The sequence below is a fragment of the Haplochromis burtoni genome, unplaced genomic scaffold (genome assembly GCF_018398535.1).
Source record: "Haplochromis burtoni strain Fernald_Lab_line unplaced genomic scaffold, NCSU_Asbu1 Contig_47, whole genome shotgun sequence".
Lineage (NCBI taxonomy): Eukaryota > Metazoa > Chordata > Actinopteri > Cichliformes > Cichlidae > Haplochromis > Haplochromis burtoni.
The window spans coordinates 2118046-2131866 of NW_024582408.1; the positions used below are offsets into that span (position 1 = coordinate 2118046).

A 13821-nucleotide genomic window follows, 5' to 3' on the forward strand; every position below is an offset into this window, starting at 1 on the left:
GCCTGTTCTAATTTTAATCAATGTGAGGCCACAAAGGGGGGGACACACTCTGGTCCCAGTTTGAGTTCTTAGATGGTCTGTCTGGTCTTTGACTCCACCTGCTGGTTATCCATGGTGCCTGCTCTGCTACATTTAGGGACCCTTGAAAGCATTTGCCTTAAGCGCATTAGCTGGAAAGCAATGGTGAATCAGATATGGTAACATGAGTGAAAAGAGGGGTTTTAGTTCAAATGATATGCTGCTTCACCACTATGTGATAAAGCTGCAGATATCAAGGACACTAGACTAGTATTTAACTCAAATATAGTATACTGGATGTGTTTAATGACTCAGCAGGATACTGTCTTTATAATAAATTGAGTTACCTTATACAGTTCCTCAAACTTTACACACAGTGCACTAAAATCTAGGAATGCACCACATGTTCTTATTTTTTATTGGTTTATTCTGGCTTTAGCAACAGGGAAACAGCAAAAACACTATGAAAAAAATGAGAAAAATGTTTTAAAGGTCACATTATCTATGAACATTATGCCTGTTAACAATCAGAGTGACAGACCAGATAAACACAGTTTTCAGTAAATGCCATATGAGTAGAAGTTAGTAACTGACAACAGTGAAAAGATAATGTGTCAGTCCAGACTTACCTGGAAATAAGTTCACTCAAAAGTGCATCACTACTTCTGGCCTAGAGATATGAAAATTCAATCATCTATATATCTTCCATAGCTCACCCTTCTAATCTGATCAAAGTCAAAGGTTGAGAGTATAACTGTTTTTTACTGTACTGTGTGTTTAGAGCCACCCCTAATTTCTGTATATTTTACTAGGAAAATGGCAAATACTGTAGGTGCAGTGATTTATTGAAGTATGTGCAAACATACATGGAAGAATAAACAGTACATACAGCACAAACAGAGTTTGTACAATTTTAACAACCGTGAAAGTGAAATTACGACCACTTTTTTCTTTCTTTCTTTTTTCTCAACACAGCCTGAGCTCTTTTAAGAAACTTTCATCTAATTTCTTCAGTAGTCTTCAGGAATAGTTCTCCATGCTTCTTGAAGGAAATTCAAAGCTCTTTTTTGGATGCTGGCTGCTTTTTGTTCCATTCTCTGTCAAGATGATCCCACAGTGCTCTGAGGAGGCCAGTTCACGACTGATATAGTGTTGTGCTGTGTGTTTTTCTATCAAGGCATGCTTCTACTGCACTGGCAGTGTTTTGGGGACCACTGTCAGGCTGAAAAATGAAGCTGTGGCCAATCAGATGTTTTTCAGATGTTGCATGGTGGATCAAACCCTGACAGTAATTTTCTGTGTACATAATTGACAATATCTCCAACACCACTCGCTGAAATGCAGCCCAAGCCATGACGCAGCCCCCACTGTGTTTAAGAGATGGCTGTAGATGTTTACTGTTACACATCTTTCCTGATCTACTCTGTACATATTGACAACAAGTTGAACAAAATAAAATCTGACTTACTTAATTTATATTAGATAACTAGGGACAGAATTGATTATTCAGAGGAAAATAACAATACTAAAACTAAAAATCTATTTAAGGTGATCCCATTTGTGCTTCATTTATACATCCACTGAACCATCTCAAACTCTTAAAGTAGGCCTTTTTACTTTCATTTTTCAACATCAAAAGAAATGGGTTGCGTAATTTCCGACGAGTCCTGAAGGTAACACAGCTATAACTCTCGGCGGTCAGCTGACGATGAGTTGTCATGTGACGTTTATAGAGCGTGGCTGGGCAGAGTAGATCAAGCGGAGCGGGTAAACAACAGCGGTGTATTTCACCAAAACACAGCTCGGTGGTGTCCGTTTCCTGCTCGTCCCGGTCCATCCATCGTCCATCATGGCTTGGACAAAATACCAGCTGTTCCTCGCGGGACTTATGCTTACAACCGGCTCCATCAACACGCTGTCGGCCAAGTGAGTAGATTTAATTATGTTTTTCCCTACCGTGTCGTGTGTCTACAGTTACTGTAGCTGGAGCTTGGACCCAGGAACCGACCTGAACTACAGATTTAACATAAAATTTGAAGGGTGGTGGTGCCCAGTTAATTGTTTAGAGAAGTTAATAAATGTAGTTCGTTTATTGCATTTTCTTACAGATTGTTAACGTAGAGCTACCCCGTTAGCTAGTAACAATAGCGTCTCGTTTCCTTGTTAGCTTGTAAGCGGCTAACATTAACATATTTATCAAGCTGTGAGTTTGAATTATAACTAGACTTTCCTGTTTTCATGTGAAACTAAACTGTGGGGGACGGTGAGATCACTTATTTCCTTTCCAAGTAAAGGTCGGGCTTCTGTCTGCTTCAAAAAGGGGAATAAAAAGCAGTTCAACTCATTTAATTCATCGAGACATAAAAATAACGTCGTCACATAAAAATAACTTTGGTCTATTATGTCTTTGATTTACACGTGTTTCTTGCATTTGGTTCATGTTGTTTCAGCAGAAACTGCATGATACATATGATACACAGAAAACCTGCTGAGCAGCTGCACTCTGGTGTTTATTTAATTGTATTTTTCCTTGGGTGGTATGTAGTCTCTTTTGTATGTCTGTGAAGGTTCTCAGTCATCCAGGTCATCGTAGTCTAAGGAGCTTGGAAAGAAAACCGTCTGGACTTCTTTAAGTTGCTTGAAGCAACTTCAAGAACTTCAACTTCAAGAACCTCAACCTCAAGCAACTTAAAGAAGTCCAGACACTTTTCTTTCCAAGCTCCTTAGAGTAGTCTCTTTTGGTTCCTGCTGATGAAGTAAATAATTCATGATTCATTTGAAATACAGAGTATTAACATTACATTTGTTTTAAATAATACTAGATAAGATATCAGTACATTAACATTACAGTCAACTCTTGTAGAAAAACTTTTAGATGTGAGGTATCAGTATTTCACTTGCTTATCATCAGACAGACGGTGTTTATCACATGACAAAACCCGAAAGCATTTGAAAACAATGCAAATGCTTTATCTGCCACTGTAACCAAGGAGCACTGCAGCTGTGGCTTTATCACTAAATGTAGTTAAAACTAGACTATCATATATTTATATTTGCAACCTGTTATTGTTTTTGATCCTAGCTGGTTTTTAAAATATCAGAAAACAATAAAAAATGCTTCTTAAATATTATAAAACTGCAAGATCTTTTAGTCTGTAGCCACATCAGCAAATGCCCAGCAACCCCCACCAAAAATAAATGTTTTTTAATATGTTATATGTTCATCCAGATGAAGCCCACAATCTGAAATCCACTGGTTTAGCGGGAAAGTTGTATATGTAAGTGTGGCTAGAGTTTTGACCTCCATACTGTGGAAGTGGTATAGAATGGAAAATTGTCCAGAAACCATAATTCTGCGTATTTTAGCTAAACCTTTAGCAGCTGCTGTCTGCACTCTTGTTGTTGGTCTGATTTCCATCATTCAGCAGTCCATACGCTTTTCTATATTTAAAAAGAAAAACTGAATGCTGGATGATGGAAATCAATTTTCCTAATTTGATAATCAAAGTTGGGTTAATAAAGGTTTTATGTGACTTGAGAAGCCTTGTAAAAAAATATCTACTACTGCTACTGAAAAGCAGCTCTCGACAGGATGCAAAGATTTATCTAAGAAATGCAACTGCATGACATTATTTGCTTATGACTGTTTAGAGATCACTCTTCATTTTTAGATAACGTGTCCTCCTTGTCTGCTTAAACATTAAAACGTATACAGGAGATAAAAGTAATATGTCCACAGATTCAATTCAGCTTGTTTCAGTTTTATTCATATAGCTCTAATCCACAACAACTCGAGATGTTGTCGTGATATTGTAAGGTACAGTTGATAAAATATTATAAAGAAACCCCAAAAATCAGACAACCCCCTATGAGCAAGCACTTGGAAAATATGGGAAGTAAAAACTCCCTTTTAATAGGGAGAAAACTCGTAGTTCTTGGCTTGGGAGGGGAGCCATCTACTTCGACCAGTTGAGTGAGAGGGGAATGATGTAAAGAAAGCACAAGTGGGCCTGAAATCAAACCCTGTGGGACTCCACGTGCCACTGAGGACAAAGAGAACATTTGCTGAAACAGAAAACCTCGACTCTTTCAAATAAATCAACTTAATGTTGCAGTCTGTTTATCAGGACTGCCACAACCTGCTGAGTCACCCACTGGCTGCTAAATAATTAAATCACCAGATATATTTTTTGTCCAGTAAAGACAATTAACCAATTTATAGATGTCTTTAAATTGACCTTTTTGCTCAAAATCCAATCATAATTAACCATGTTTATCCCGAAACACTGAATAATTGCTGTAAAATTCTGTTTTATTTTAACAAATTAAAAAATAAATATTCATTTTTTATAATTTTTGCTGCATCCGGCATTTTTGTGTATTTTATTAATGGTGCTCGCAGTAGTATACTATTTGTGTATGTCAATTTATTAGGGGAAAAAAATCACACTGAAGATGTTGGAAGTCATCATCAAAAACAGGTGTATCAAATATAACATACTTGGCGTCACCGAGTGAAATAAAAACGTGCACGTTTCAGAATCTGATTGTTGGTAATTTAACTTAGGTGACTAGATTATCATAATGAGTGCTGACTGCATTTAGGATCTCTTTTGCTGTCATGATAGGAAGAGGTTTGTCATCTCAGTGAAACAAAAGATTCAGCTTTTTCAACTTCTCCAATATTCTGGGACATCAGCTTTCTGCTTCCTGACACGCACTTCTTTGTCCTTTTGCGGGTTTTGTCAGCTGAACACATCTCAGTTCTGCTGCTAATTGCAGTTTGTGTCAAACAAAACGGGTCATGTAGTGTTACTTAAGAGACAACTCGACAACTACCTGGTCAAATTTCACAACATTCACCTGAAACCAGCAGCATCTCTGTGCTGCCTCGCTGCCTTAAAAGCCCCACAACTCGGATCAGTTACAGCTCGCAGGATGATAGTTTTCGTGCAACTTCCATCTACCCACCATGTACAGATATTTAATCCAAAGCACACCAACCTTAAATAACAGGACAAGCAAGAGCAGATTTAGATGAGCAGACAGATCCACTCAAGTTTCCTTTGCGTATTGATGAGCTCAGAGTTTTCAAGAAAGTGCTGTGTCGTCACTTTTAAAGACCACAGTCCCGCTTCGCGCTGTCACCGGGACGCTCACATGCCAGTCATGCTGTCAGACAGTAAAATAATAAAGGTTTATGCAGACTTAAGCACTCATTAACTTCACGAGTGAAAAGACACGTCATTCAATCATTCTGTCGCCGTTCTTAATGTCAGCAGGCAGTGAAACAAGTGACCTGTAGGTGAAGTGGAATTATTTCATCACCACATGTTCAAACCAAAACCTGGCATAATGTGAAGGAATACTAAACAAGAAAATGTATTTTTAATTCTCTTAAAAAAAGACCTCTGTTTCTTATGTGTTATTTCTGACTATATATTTTATTGTTTTAAAAATCTATAATTAAGCTGTAATAATCATGTTTGAGTTTTTTTTTTTTGTTGTTTTTTTTTCTGTGGCAGATGGGCTGATATGTTCAATGCGAAGGGTTGCCAGGAGGAGCCAGAGCGTCCATTCTCTCACCCATTTCTACAGGTATGGTAATAAACTCTTAGTGACAGCTGAGCTCAGCACTTTGATCTCAGTTAAAGTTTTTTCATAATGTCTTGGTTCTTATTTTAAATTAAAGAAAATCTTTCCAATTGGTATTTATTATTATTATTATTATTATTATTATTATTATTATTATTATTATAATGATGATAATAATAATGGATTGGATTTATATAGTGCTTTTCTAGGCACCCAAAGCGCTTTACAATTCCACTATTCATTCACTCTCACATTCACACACTGGTGGAGGCAGCTACAGTTGTAGCCACAGCTGCCCTGGGGCAGACTGACAGAGGCGAGGCTGCCATATCGCGTCATCGGCCCCTCTGGCCAACACCAGTAGACGGTAGGGTAAAGTGTCTTGCCCAGGGACACAACGACCAGGACAGAGAGAGCGGGGGGATCAAACCGGCAACCTTCCGATTACAGATGAGCTTCCCAATCCCCTGAGCCACGGTCGCCCCCATATTAACATATTTATTTCATATATGCAGAGAAATTAAACATTTTAAATTGTTTTTTGTCTGTCAAGTGAAAAAGCTTCACCTACATGTCACAGCTGTATCTTTAAACTCAAAACCTCTTTGTGATTATGTAAGTCTCTAACAGTTTGCATGGAAGATGCCGACTTGTCTGCACACATTTGCAAACTGCGGTAGCGACACTATGAAAAGCATGATGCAAACTAAAAATGGACACTGCATCCTGAAATGCATCGGTTGCAGTGATAACGTCTAAGTTTCTGGTTTGCATAGTAATTTTTCTGGTGTTAGTACAGCTCAGGCGAGTGTTTGCAGATGAGTTGTCTTCCATTCAAATGAGGATTTACATTTTTATTCTCGTTTCGGTTCTGCTAAAACCCCAAAAGAAGGTGCCAGAAATGATCTCCATACAGAAAAAACCCAGGTGTATGTTTTGGGAGGTCAAGCAAGTGAAAACTGCTGCAAACCTTTTAAGATTCATCAGAAAACTTTTGAAAACAGAAAGATACATCTGGATTAATACAGTAACTCGTGAGTGTCTTTAGTTTTCTTTGCAGAATAACTGGAATAATTCATTCTGTCTGTCTCTCTCACTGTCCAGGCGGTGGGGATGTTTCTGGGCGAGTTCTGCTGTCTCGCAGCTTTCTACATCTTAATTTGCCACGACAAACGTCGACCAGAACCCAGGGTAAATCGTGGCCAGAGCTTCAACCCCTTCCTCTTCTTCCCTCCTGCCATGTGCGACATGACTGCCACCTCCATCATGTATGTTGGTAAGTGTCCACAGAATCTTTTTACAGGTCACCAGACCCTTCTCTTCCGTCTTGTTAAAACCGTTTTTGTTTCACAGCTCTCAACATGACGAGCGCCTCAAGTTTCCAGATGCTCCGTGGAGCTGTCATCATCTTCACCGGTCTACTTTCTGTGGCATTTTTGGGGCGTCGCCTGGCACCTAATCAGTGGATCGGCATTTTTATCACCATTCTGGGGCTGGTGATAGTGGGCCTGGCTGACTTCATCAGTGGAAACAAAGACAGCTCACACAAACTCAGTGATGTGATCACTGGTAAGATGTTTTGTTTTCTTTGGGGTCTTTTTTTTTTTTTTAATTTAAACTCTTGATAAGGATCTGATTTGTTTATTTGTTTGTTTGATATGATTGGATCGCAAAGTGTTTCAGTAAAAAAAACCCTCTCAGGTTTGCTTTGTTTTTGTTTTTTGTCTGACTGCAGGAGATCTTCTGATCATCATGGCTCAGATCATTGTGTCAGTGCAGATGGTCCTCGAGGAAAAGTTTGTCTACACACATGACGTTCATCCCCTCCGAGCTGTTGGAACTGAAGGTACGACAGTTATAAGGAGCTTTGTCCAGCTTACAACATCAGATCTCTGCTGGAGATGAACTTTTTTTAGAGTGGATGTGTATCCCCTCAAACCACAAACCTACAAAAACAATTACATTCCTGAATTCTCAGTATTTACTGAATGTCAATAATGAGATGGGCAAAGGTCTTATTACCTCATACAAACATCTAGAATAGACCTATGTTGTCAGATGAAGGCAGTGTCAAAAGTAGGTCTGTGGTGTGCTGTTGCTGGTTTGTCAGCCGTGGAGAAGGGCGATGTTATAACATACAAAGAGCTGAAGTGAAACTGAGTTCTAAAAACAATCAAGTGTCTGTGCTGTTCATGCTGGGTTTTTTTTCTGTTGTTTTGCGGTTCTTCCGTTCCCGGTGAACTCTGCATTCAGCAGATCCATACGTCATCTGCACAGTTGGGATTTTGGAGGACTGCACAGGAGTACCTGTGTCGTGGGTTTAAAAAAAAAAAAAAAAGTCTTCGCTCACTGTCCTGACAGAGACGTGCACACAGACCTAACCTTTGTGGGACCGTAACTTATGTTTCAGAAACTCAGCTACACAACAGGCAGTGTGGCCTAACCTAGCATTTATACTGCTGTGTAATGTATCATTTGTTACAATTTAGCACAAGTGCTGCATCAGATTTGAGACCACAAAGTTGTTTTAATATTTTTAAGCTTTCACCTGTTAAAAATTACAAGGAAAGGTTCTTTTTGCAATCTTGTTTCACATGTAACAGTGCATTATGTATTTTTTTAACAGACCCTTTTTAAGAGTGTAGAGGGCACAAACTTCATACATGGTTACACAGCAGCATTAATCAATATTTTTACATAAATAGTGGATAACAATATATTTCTTCTACTGTGAATTGTTTCAGGCACAGTATGAAAAGCAGTTTATCACCAGATCCTGCTTTTCTCAGATTGGCGCACGTTAGCGTGTTTAAACTCATTGTTTTGGCTTTACACTTTACCTTTTGTTTCTGGTTTAGCCTAATGACTCTCGTGAGCTTTAATTTTGTTGTCTCTGGTTTTCTTTTGTGAGTAACTGGGTGGGGTGATTTTAAGGTGAGGTGAGGTAACTCAAACACACACGACTGGCTAAAGTAATTTCTTTTTCAAAATATTTGTTTTCAGGTTTCTTTGGCTTCTTTGTCCTGTCGCTGCTGCTCATCCCCATGTACTTCATCCCTGTTGGAAACTTCGCCAACAACCCTCGGCACGTCCTGGAGGACGCGCTGGATGCCTTCTGTCAGATCGGCCACCAGCCTCTCATCTTGCTGGCTCTGCTCGGCAACACGGTCAGCATCGCCTTTTTCAACTTTGCGGGGATCAGCGTAACTAAAGAGATCAGCGCCACCACCCGTATGGTGCTGGACAGCCTGCGTACGCTGGTCATCTGGGTGGTGAGCTTGGCATTGGGCTGGGAGCACTTTCACGGACTGCAGGTTTTGGGCTTCTTGGTGCTGCTGGTGGGTACCGCGCTCTACAACGGACTGCACCGCCCCCTGCTGGCCAGAATACCGTGCTGCGCTAGGTTCGCGAACGAAGAGGAGGGCGGCTCTGGAGAAAGAGAGAGACTGCTGAATGACGGCCAGGTGCAGACTGGTGACAACAGCTAAAACTTGGGGACACACTCGGCACAGACAGAGTCCCGGTTTAGTGGACGGTCTGCCAGAGACACTGGTGTCAGTTTGCTTTAAAAAAAATCAGGTGTTCACATCTCAGATTTAAACTGGTACACAATGCTGTAACAGGTGAGAGTGTGAAAAGCATATTAAAAATAAAAATGTTGACATTTTGTAGAAAAATATGCTTGTTTCTTTTCAAGATTAAGCTGAGATGATTAATACTTCTAGAACAGGAGGAAACGCTGGTTCTGTCCAATCCCAACTTCCAAGCTGAGAAACTGTCTTGTATATAACTTCCATAGTTACACAACATCATGACATCTGCTTCTGTCTTATTAATCTCCTCATCTAACATTCTGTAAGACACTGAACATGTTTATTTTACAAAGTGTGCAATTTTTCAATCAACGCGGCCAGTGTTTAGAAAGAGTGGCCTGAGATAGATTTTATATTACAGATTTTAAGGGATTATTTTACTTTTTTTATAACTGTTATATAAAAACAATTAAAAGCCAGTGTCAGCATTTTTTCCCGACCCTTTTAAATATGTTTGTCTTTGAAAATGGAACTTTCAGTGCCAAAACGCTAAGCCACATTTTCATCCAAAATATATTGTCAGCATCACTTTGACTTTTTTGAAGAATGACGGACCACGCTCATGTGTCTCATTTCTTTTTTTTTGCCACTCATAGTGTTTTATAATTTTGCTGACTGCGCAGTTTGATTGCGACAAAATGATTCACACCCTTGTGACGACACTACAGAGGCATTAGTTTAACATATCCTTCGTAATCAAACTGCATGCCCGTTCTCCTCACCTCACTTTAGTTCTTTTCTGAATTTTGAATTTAAAAGAAGTGTCTTTATGTTCCTCTCTTAGTTTTATTTGTACTGATGGAGACGTCAAGACTGTACAATCGATTTGTATTCTGTATTGTAAATCCACTTCTCTGTTTAGTTATCCAAGGTGCTGACTGTAATGTTCAGTAAAAGAAAAAGGGAACTATTATCAATTCACACTTTTATTCACAGGCAGCCGCCTTTCTGATGTGAAGGTTCGCTACTTTTCTTTTAATCAGTTGAAGTCAGACTGTGGGCTTGAGGCACAGACTCTTATGTCCAACATGGATGTTAATAAAATCACCGTGTGAAGCCTCAAACTGAGTGTTTTGGGTGTCGCTATGTCGATGTTGTGAAAGTGGATGTGATGAGCGGGAAGTGAATCCAACTGAGGGGGGAAAAAGAGGCTAATAATAAATAAACTTTTTTTTTTTTATTACTGTGGGATTCAGGATTTTAGAGAGAAACTGAAAGTTGCCTGAAGTTATCAAGGTTATTGGACCAGGTTTTTTTTTGTTTTTTTTTTAAAGAACATGGGTGAAACAGGCCGTTTTGATGGGTAAAGGGACAGTAGCGGTGTTGAGGGAAGAGTTACTTGCCTCTCTTGGCTACAGACAGTGCAGGAAGGTAGGAGAAGGGCATCCATTGAGCAGGTGGCTAGGTCATTGCAAACTGAACATCACCATATATTGAATAAAGCTTTAAACTAGGGACTGAGCCCATAAACTTACCAGGAATCTTTTTCCTGAAGTCATAGATTCGACAGATGACTATAAACTGGACTTGTTTCTAGAATCAGAGGAGTTGCCCAAATTTAAGCCTATTCCTTCTGAGTTTTTCAGACCCAGAAGCTAATTCCAGATTTTTTTCCCGTTTCAATCATAAATTTGCTATTAGAGAAAACGGCACTAATGATCATGTACAATAAACAATAAAACACCAGTTTTTTACTGACCCATAACAAGCAGCTGATTAACTCCTGTTTAAGATAATCTAGTGAAAGAGTATAGGGAATACTGTTCAAAATCTAACCCTCAAGTTTAGAAAAATGCATCATTAAAAAGCTTTAATCACACCAACACCAGCAGCTGACACCTGCTTTCACTTCCTGAGTCAAGTCAACAGCCCTTCTACGAGAGGTCAGAGGTTAAACTGAAAATCCCCCCAGAGATCTTTGTATGTGTAGCGGAACAGGAAGAAGGAAAATGTGTTAACAGACCACATGCACATTGACACGTGGTAATTATCCATGTGAACACACGAAGAACATGATAATGTTATTGTGGGTTTTGTTTAATAGACGGCAGGTGTTCATTTTTGAAAAATATAAAATGATTGATTACTTTGATTTATTTAAGTAAATTTTATTTTTCTGTTTTTTATTTGTTGTAACCAAAATAACATAAGAATTTAGAGAAACTTTAAAACAAAAACAACTTTATACATGCTCGCTTTTTTTTTAAAGGAGTATCTAGCTTCAATCATGCGATTAACCAAAGTTTCCTGAAAAGTTTTCATGACATAAAAAGTAGTCCAGTGGACAACAGTGCCCTCCACAGTCAGCAGCTCTGAATCCAGAACTGAGCTGACAAATCAGGAGAACGGAGGTGATCACGATCGTTCCAACGAGGAGCAGAATCTAACACCATGTGGAGCGAAACCAAGAAACTGGGCTCATTAAAGAGCAAAGAGAGGCTCTATTCATTGTTAAATGAAGGTGCATTCATGTAACAAAACAGGTAGAAATAGATCTTTGACTTTGAGAATTTTTAAAATTATATTCTATTATATTCATTCTAGTCCAAAAGCTCAAGAGCACAATTTTAAGTATAAAACCCCATCATTTGAATGTAGAAGCAATAATATACACTCAATGGCTACTTTGTTAGGTGCACCTGTTTAATTGTTTGTTAATGCAAATATCTTATCAGCCAATCACATCAGAGCAACTCATGCAAGCAAGCAGACAAAGTAAGGCAACCTGCTGAAGTTTAAACCAAACAGTAGAACTGGGAAGAAAATAAAGAAGATAAAGAGTATTTCAGAAAATGCTCATCAACGGCAACTTTCCTGTGTAACTAAAGCTAGATTTACAGAGAAAAGGTCAGAAAAAGAGAAAATATCCAGCTAGTTTCGCATGTCAATCCAATAGAGCACCTTTGACATGTGGTTGAACAGGAGAGTCACATCAAGTTCAGATTTCTTTAAGTTGTATTCTTCCTCTGAAGCAGTGTTCATCATACTCAAATGGATTTTATCGATCATGAAAGGCTTGTTTAAGTAAATCACTTTGAATTGTTGTTTTTGTATAAATAGGGCTTTATGGTTGCCTGATGGGATAATGGGAAACATGGCATCAGTACTAAGTTCATAAAGTGGCTTTCATGCTCTCCAGTGAAGACTAAACTGGAGGTTTTTAAGGAGGCGGTGTCAGGCAGGCTACTCTTTTACACTTTGTGGAAACTGGATTGGCTAAATCCACAATCAGGCAGGCCAAATATGACTACAGTACAGACCACATCACTAGATAATCAAACCATCAAATTCTGTTTATTCATAGAAAATTAACTTCATCTCAGATACAAAATATGCTAAAAAATGAACACAAGCCTCTAGTCAGCAAAGGTCCTGTCCAAAGAATGCTGCTTTTTAGTGGTCTCAGACGGCAAGTACAGTATCAAGGCCAAACACTCATGGCAGGCTGAGACATACCAGCATTTCACAGTAGACGATGGAAAAAAGACCCATTTACAGATGATGTGAAGTCTGAGATTTGTGGCTGTAACAGAGGGGTGTATGTAAGGAGACTAACAGCAGAGAGAATGATACCCACGGTGTATCAAACCCACAGTGAAATATGGTGGTGGGAACAATCAAGTGTGGGGATGTTCGCTCTGCTGGAGTTGGAAACAGGCACTAAAATGTGAATGGACTCCACCCTGACCAAAGAGAAGTGGCTCCCAGTATTACAGATGTGATCCACGCTCTGGTTTACTATTTGTGAGAAATATTAAATTTAAGACTTTTGGAATACTTTTCACTTTGGCTTAAATTATTTTCCTAAAACTCTAACAAAGACCTGCTTTCTGTCCTTAAAAAATGGGGGCATGCAGCATGAGGAATACAGGCACACACACATGCGAACACACTCACTGCAGACCGGCAGTCTGTCTCAGCAAAGAAGAAACTGGCCGCTAGATGGCAGCATTTTGCTGAAAATAGAAGGCCGCTATTCAACGTGTGTGGCTGCTTTCTGTCATTGCCTCCGACCCTGTCATTGCCTGCGTTATACTGTCTGCAGTACTGCGATACTCACATTCTAAAATAAATAACTGTAGTGTAATAGATATAGCTCCAACTATAAGAATTACAGCGACGGGTAACATCACTAACCCTGAAAAATAAGCAGCCTACAATGAAACCTGTTAAATGTGTCGAGAAATCATTTAAAGGGAATCGATTAAGTTTAATTTATGTGAGGTTTTATTTCCTTATAGGGGGGTTAAACTAAAAGTCTGGACATGTTTTTATTTTCAGTAAGAGTAAATGAATTAGTTCGGAGCATTTTCTTTATTTTCTTTACAATACGTGAAACCAAATTTATATGAGAGAAACATGTTTACAGCTCGAACAGCTGGATAAAGACGTAGAAAAATACACTCCTGGGACAGCGTGGAAAATGATTTCCAGTAGCTGCTATTGTGGACTGACTTTTCCCAGTGTGATCTGTGTGTCCTCCCCAGAGACAAACCGAGCTACAAGTATAACAAAAATAACAGATAGATAGATAGATAGATAGATAGATAGATAGATAGATAGATAGATAGATAGATAGATAGATAGATAGATAGATAGATAGATAGATAGATAG

The 13821-nt window shown here is 39.0% G+C and overlaps 1 protein-coding gene across 1 annotated transcript; it reads left to right on the forward strand.

The window, feature by feature from the left end:
- Positions 1–1700: 1700 nt before the first annotated feature.
- On the forward strand, positions 1701–9290 carry slc35f6 (solute carrier family 35 member F6). Its single transcript, XM_005921537.3, has 6 exons — positions 1701–1944; positions 5544–5616; positions 6718–6889; positions 6967–7182; positions 7349–7459; positions 8617–9290. The coding sequence occupies exons 1-6, from the start codon at positions 1868–1870 to the stop codon at positions 9099–9101; spliced, it is 1134 nt and encodes a 377-aa protein (XP_005921599.1). The 5' UTR covers positions 1701–1867; the 3' UTR covers positions 9102–9290.
- The last annotated feature ends 4531 nt before the right edge of the window (positions 9291–13821 follow it).

Excerpts from the sequence above, each read along its gene's own strand:
- slc35f6 (XM_005921537.3), top strand. The coding sequence starts at position 1,868 with ATGGCTTGGACAAAATACCAGCTGTTCCTCGCGGGACTTATGCTTACA. Across the intron at positions 1,945-5,543 it reads ATCAACACGCTGTCGGCCAA|ATGGGCTGATATGTTCAATG; the intron begins GTGAGTAGATTT and ends TTTCTGTGGCAG. Across the intron at positions 5,617-6,717 it reads TCTCTCACCCATTTCTACAG|GCGGTGGGGATGTTTCTGGG; the intron begins GTATGGTAATAA and ends CTCACTGTCCAG.